The sequence below is a fragment of the Microtus pennsylvanicus genome, chromosome 9 (genome assembly GCF_037038515.1).
Source record: "Microtus pennsylvanicus isolate mMicPen1 chromosome 9, mMicPen1.hap1, whole genome shotgun sequence".
Taxonomy (NCBI): Eukaryota; Metazoa; Chordata; class Mammalia; order Rodentia; family Cricetidae; genus Microtus; species Microtus pennsylvanicus.
In genome coordinates, this window is record NC_134587.1 from 39,876,409 (window position 1) to 39,883,211 (window position 6,803).

General features: G+C 45.5%; 1 protein-coding gene across 1 annotated transcript; it reads left to right on the top strand.

Annotated features, from left to right (window-relative positions):
* Window positions 1-4,663: 4,663 nt before the first annotated feature.
* On the top strand, window positions 4,664-6,066 carry LOC142857352 (protein B-Myc-like). The gene has a single exon (XM_075985431.1). The coding sequence runs from the start codon at window positions 5,230-5,232 to the stop codon at window positions 5,821-5,823; it is 594 nt and encodes a 197-aa protein (XP_075841546.1). The 5' UTR covers window positions 4,664-5,229; the 3' UTR covers window positions 5,824-6,066.
* The last annotated feature ends 737 nt before the right edge of the window (window positions 6,067-6,803 follow it).

Here is a 6,803-nt window from a genome sequence, read left to right on the forward strand (position 1 = left end):
TTTAGGGTTTCACTGTCCAACACGGACGTGGTATATAGAGTGTGGGATGCCCCACTCCCAGGTGATCAGTATGGCCTCTAAGTGCAAATCCCAAGGTGCTGGCTGTCCAGCATGTCACCTCTGCTGAGGGTTGCTGGAACTCAGGCCAGTGTCCCTCAGCTCAGTGACCCTCCAGTCTAACTTCGCCTGATTGGCTGTTCTCTCTGAATTCCTCTCCTTCTGGACCTAGCTCTTGCTGGGAGCTCTTGGAAGTTCTTAAGTAGGGGCTGCTCTGCAGGTAGAGGTGGGGCCTGAGGCCTCTAGGCTCTTTGGAGGGCAGGGCCAGGCCAGGCTGGATCCCACATACCAGGCTCTCTTTTTGATTGAGACAGGGACTATGCATTGATTTAACTGTGGATCCCAGAATACCCTCAAATTCAAAAAATTGATGCCTGTTCTCTTTCGTAATCAGTAATTCAGAAAAACTTCTAATTGAATCCAAATATGCAGACCCCAATCTGACACCACACCCCACACCAGTATCACAGCTCCCTGCCCCCTGCCATGGGTCAGTACTGGGACTGAGCTGTGATCCTGGGCACTGGGTGTGAAAGCTCAGGGCTGTGACTGTGCCCTGGAGCAGTGAGCAGAATCCTAGCAGGACACAGAGGGGAGAGGCCTCCTCTCCTGCCAGCTGCCCTGCACTGAGCCTTTTGACTTCCTGGGCTTCATTACTGCTGGAAGGGAAGCACCAGGGACTCCATTTGGGCAGGGACCACTTCCTTTCTTTGAACTTGGAACCCATTTTCCTTAAAGTCATACTGACCAACCAACCATGTTGTGGTTTGCTGTGGTTTGTTGGCCTTTTGTGACCTGGACGGAGCTTTTTTTTTTTTTTAATTTTATTATTTATTTATTTTTTTAAAAATTTTATTTATTTATTAAAGATTTCTGCCTCCTCTCCGCCACCGCCTCCCATTTCCGCCCCCCTCCTCCGATCAGGTCCCCCTTCCTCATCAGCCTGAAGAGCAATCAGGGTTCCGTGACCTGTGGGAAGTTCAAGGACCACCCACCTCCACTGGACGGAGCTTTTTCAGGTGGTCTGATCGCGTGTTAGCCGCTGGGCAGATAGCAAGATAGAGCCAAAGGCACTTTAAAAATGTGTGTTTCCACCAGTCTGTTTATGCAGGAATGCACAAGTTATGGCCTAGGTGTGGCAGTCATGGGACAGCTTTACGGACACAGAGTTCTTTCCAGCTGTACCTGGGTTCTGGGATTGAGTCAAGTGGTCAGGGTGGGTGCATCTAGTGTGCTTTTTACTCACAGAGCGACCCTGCTGGTACCAATGGTGCTTTTGCTTCGCCACAGTTAAGCAACTAGTGTCCCCAAGGATGGGATCTTCAGACCAGTGTCTTAGTTTTCTCTGCTCTGCTAAAATATTCTGGCATCACGACTTAAGCAGGGAGTTTGGCTCACAGTTTCAGACCACAGTCTGTCAAGAAGCCAAGGTGGCAGCAGCTAGAGGGAACTGGTCACATCAAATCCACAGTCAAGCAGCGCAGACGGGGCCAGCCAGAAGACTCAGGGTAAACCAGCTTGTCAGCAAGCCTGACCCTGAGTTTAGTCCTCGTGTCTTACATGAGGAAGGAGAGGCTTGATTCCTGTAATCTGTTTTCTGATGTCTACAAGGTACCGTGTCATCTGAACACACATGCACACGCATGCTCTCATTCAATGAAAAAAAATAATAAAATGTGATATAAAATTAAAACAGAATAGGTTGATGGATGGGTGTGTTCAGCTTAATTTTTTCTTTTTATACATCTGATAATCCCAGCCCAGAGAATGGATCCACCCACAGTGAACAGTTAAACCCACCTCAGCAAACCTAACCAAGACAATCCCCACAGGCGTGTTCAGCTCTTCTTCCTGATGATTTCCATCAGGCCAACAACGGAATGGACCACCACAGCTCCCACCTGGAGGGTGCTACTCAGTCAATTCTGTCTGTCCTGTGGATGGTGTTTAGCGTCTGAGCACTGCGTGCCAGGCTGTTTGAAGCTTTACCTCTGCCTATGTCAATAGGGATCACTGAAGCACTACAGGAAAAATGTTCAACATAACCAGCAAAGCAAACATGCATTGGCAAATGTATTTTCTTGAAAAGTCAGTGCTCTTTGGAGGTATTTTCACTAGCTCAGTTAGTTGTAAATTCTGTCTTTTTTTTTTTTTTTTGAGGGGGAAAGTGGGGAAACGTTGAGGGACCAAAACTACAGATGACAAAAGACATACCAGGTGGCTAGAATCCCAGAGTGTCACTGCAGAGATGGGGGCACTGCACAGCTCTGAGCTGCCACCCAGGGTAGCCTGAGGGGCCCCTTATCTAGAGCCCTTGACTCAGTCAATCAGGATGAACCTGTATGAAGCAGAGTTGGAGAAGGGTTCAAAGAGATAGTTCAGGAAGAGAATACAGGAACTCCAGATTTGGGGGCACAGCCTTCACAAAGGAGAGAGTCACAGTTTAGTATATGACGCTGATTCCTAAGTTACATACACAGGTGACAGGAGAGACACTCAGGGAAAGAATAGAACATTCCCCATTCTCAAGGGGGAGCTGCTCTTTAGTACTCTCTTGGTGACTCTCAAATTCTATCTCAAAGTAGATACTCAAGAATACAGGCTCTCAAAATTTAAATAAGTCCTCATTAATATAAAAACCCATAAGAATTAACAGTAAACATAAATATTAAATTAGTATCATTTTTCTTTTTCTTTCCTTTCTTTTTTCTATTTCTTTTCTTTCTTTCTTTCTTTCTTTCTTTCTTTCTTTCTTTCTTTTTTTTTTTTTTGAGACAGGGCTTCTCTGTGTAGCCTTGGCTGTCCTGGAACTTGCTTTGTAGACTGGGCTGGCCTCAAAGTCTAGTTCTGCCTGCCTTTGCCTCCCAAGCGCTGGGATTAAAGTCATGTGTCACCATTTGCTTTTTAGTCCTTTTGAATTTTTCTTTAAAATACATCATCTTTCTATACATTAAATGAAAAATCATTTAAACATTAAAATAAATAAACACAAAAAATAAAATAAACTTTCTAAGAAAATTCAATTATTTGGAAATAAAGCACAAGAAGCCGGGTGGTGGTGGCACATGCCTGTAATCTCAGCACTCGGGAGGCAGAGGCAGGCAGATTTCTGTGAGTTTGAGGCCAGCCTGGTCTACAAGAGCTAGTTCCAGGACAGGTTCCAAAGCTACAGAGAAACCCCATCTCAAAAAAAAAAAAACAAAAAGAAAATAAAGCACAAGAAAACCCAATAAGGTGTATGTGGGTTATACCCAACCTAATTACATATAATTTCATATAAAATACTTTATTCTTTTTAAAAAAGAATCATTTATTTTTATGTATATTGGTGTTTTGTTTTCATGTATATCTGTACACCATGTCCAGGCAGTGCTTGTGGGGGCCAAGAGGATGTAGATTGTTACGAGCTAGACCACCCTAAGGGATTCAAGTCTGCAGTCTCTGGAAGAGCAGCCAGTACTCTTAATCCCTGAGCCATCTCTCTACCACTTAGAGTGTTTTTCCTTTATAAGGGGCTGGGAGAATATCCAGTCAGTCAAGAGCTTGCTGTGAAAGTATGAGGACAGGGGCTTGATCTTCAGAATCCATGTCAAAAACAAACAAACAAACAAAAGTCATGGAGATGTGACCCCAGCACTGGGGAGGTGAAGGCAGGAGGATGTCCAACCTAGCCTAATCGATCAGAAAGTGAACTTGTCTGAAACTAATATTGTGGATGGCATCTTGACGAAGAACCCCTGAGGTTGACTTCTGACCTTCACTTGTGTGAACACACACACACACACACACACACACACACACACACACACGGACACACAAAAAGTGTTTATTCCTCAAGCCTTTTTTTGTATCTGTGTGAAACATCTGTAACTCATTCAGATCTTTAATCCACATCTCAAATTGCTGTCAGAGATATTGTCTAGAAAGCAGAAATCGTATGTATCTTACCAGGGTTCTTTTACATCATTTGTTAAATTCGGTATAGATTAAGGAAAGAAAAGAGAAAAATAAAACTAGATCTTTTGATTTTAGGAATTCTGCAATCTGGGCTTTCTTGTTTGTTTCAGAAAGGTTCTTACTTTGTAGGCCAGGGTATCCTGGAAGCCAGTCAGACTGAATTTAGGGTAATCCCCCTGTTTTAGCCAACATAGGAGCTGCCTTGCCTGCCTGACATTATGTAACACTTAATTGTAAAGTATTTTAGAATTTTGGTTCATGCCTAGATTTAATGTGTTACTCACATATGTTTGTATCTACACTCTAGACAATTGCAGGTGCCCTTTAAGCATGCAAACATTGTATCTTCATTACAGAGTGTGGGGTGCTGCCGGGGAATTGGCTCTGCATTTAGGACCTCTTGCGGACCTCCTGGATTCGGTTCCCAGCACTCACAGAGAGGCTCACAGTGCTGTAATTCCAGGTCCAGGGGCTCTGACGTGCTCTTTGGGTCTCCATGGGCATGAGACATGCAGGTAAATAAGGTAAAATTTGCCTTACATAGATGCAGGCAAATCACTCATACATATAAAGCAATATAAGTAAATATAAAAAATAGTATGGCTTTAAGAAAACCCGTAAAAAAGACACCACGCCAGTATTTCACGAAGATCCCTATACATGCATTTATTGCAGAAGTTTTCACAGTAGCGGTTATGGAATCAAGATGCCAGTCAAAAAAGGAACAAAGATATGGCTTATATGTGGAAATGGAATATTTTTAGTCATAAATAAGAGCAATGTATGTCATTTTCAGGCTGTGGATGAAATCGGAGATTATCATAGTAAGTTTCAGAGAGACAAAATATCTTTGTTTCTCTCATTCGTCGGTTCCAGATTTTATAAATACATAAAATCATACATGTTACAGATGACATGAAAGTAGATGAGAAACCGGGCGAACAACGAGGACTAAGGGAGGTGGAGGAGTACAAAATAGCAGGGAATGAGCGAGAGTTCGCTGGAAATAGGTCATGTGCAGGCAGGAAAACATCCTGAGCATGCAGGACGCGGCGCCTCTAGCCTCTCTCCAGAAGGTGGCGCGATACTTTGAGCGTGGTGTCTGGCGGCTAGCAGTCGCCTCCTCCCTGTGCTCCTGACGGAGACCAAGGCCTGGTGAAGGGATTGCCGGGATTGTAGGAAGTGATCCCGGGGAAGGGGAGTGGTTCGGGACCGATGCGCACCGCGCCAGGTTTCCGCAGCAGCCCTGCTCGCCTTGGTGTGGCCCGCAAACGCATAGCCGCGACCATGCCCCTCCACGTGAGCCTCGCCAACGGCAACCGGGACCTGGACTACGACTCGGTGCAGCCATACTTCATGTGCGACGATGAGGAGGAGGACATGCAGGAGCAGCCGCCGCAGCCGCCAGCGCCCAGCGAGGACATTTGGAAGAAATTCGAGCTGCTGCCCACACCGCGCCCGTCCCCGGGCCACGCCGGCCTCTACTCACCTTCCAGCGAAGCGGTCGCCGGGTCTCTCTCCCCCAGGGAACACGACGGTGACAGCTTCTACCATGAAGACCTGCTGGAGATGATGCCCGAGCTGCCAGGAGGAGAGGCGGTGAAGCACAACTTCGTCTGCGACCCGGACGACGAGACCTTCGTGAAGAACATCATTCTGCAGGACTGTATGTGGAATGGCTTCTCGGCCTCTGCCAAGCTGGTCTCCAAGCTGGACTCCTACCAGGCTGTGCGCAAAGAAGGCACCAGCGCGAGCCCGGCCGGGGACACTGAGCCTGCGACGCCTCCAGACTGCACCTGCAACACCTGAGCGCACAGCCCTGGGTCTTCAGACTGTAAGCTTCAGCCATGTTAACTGCCTCAAATTCTGGGCGTAAGAGAACCCCCTCCCCCTTTTCTTTTTTTAAAGCTTGCCATCCTTCCTCACTCCCCTTAACAGATTTGTATTTGTTTAATAAAAAGTCTTAACGTTTATCAATTTTCCAATGTTACTGGACCCTTAAATGTAAATAACTTCAATAAAACACTTTATCAGTTGTACGAGATCTTCAAATATGAAGTTTAAAAGTATATTTTCCTTTTTAAAGTCGATTCTTTTCTATTGTTTTTAAGAGAAACAAAATAATTAGGAAATATATTGAGCCCACGCTAAAGAAATAGCGTTATGAAATAAAAAAAACCCAAGAAGCTACAGAAAATATTACTATTGAAAGTATGCTAGAAGAAAGAGAGGAAATTAATATGATTAAAAAGAAAAAATAAAATAAACAAAAAAGGAAAAGACAAAAGATAGTCCAATAATGAAACCAATGCATAAACAAAATTTTAAAAATAGACCAACGGGTTTAAAACTAGGACCATAATTTTAAAAATAGAATAAAGGTACTGTTGAAGCACAGAAAACGGAAAAGGGTGACTCGCAGGAGACAAGGGGAAAAAAAACACCAAAGTGTCGGTGTTTCCTTCTGGGTCCTGTGAATTTGGAGGCGGCCAGGTGCACGGGGTGTATGGCGTCAGCTGAGCTTGTGGACTCTTCTTTCTCCCATTTAGGCTGTGCTGGCCCCACGTGGGACAAATGAACACAGGAGCTGTCGTCACTTTGGTATTTTCATTCGCGTACCAGGGACCTCTGCTGGCCACACTTGGCTTTGCAGTCTGAGTGCTGTGCCGGCCCTCTTTCCCCCTCACCTCCTGAACTTCCTCAGCTCCTACCCAGGAGTAGCTAAAGTTCCAGCTGAGGGGAAGGGAGGGTCTCCGAGTGCGCTGGGAGTAAGCCAGCAGCCGCGGTGC

Coding starts and splice junctions, on each gene's coding strand:
- LOC142857352 (XM_075985431.1), top strand. CDS start 5,230: ATGCGCACCGCGCCAGGTTTCCGCAGCAGCCCTGCTCGCCTTGGTGTG.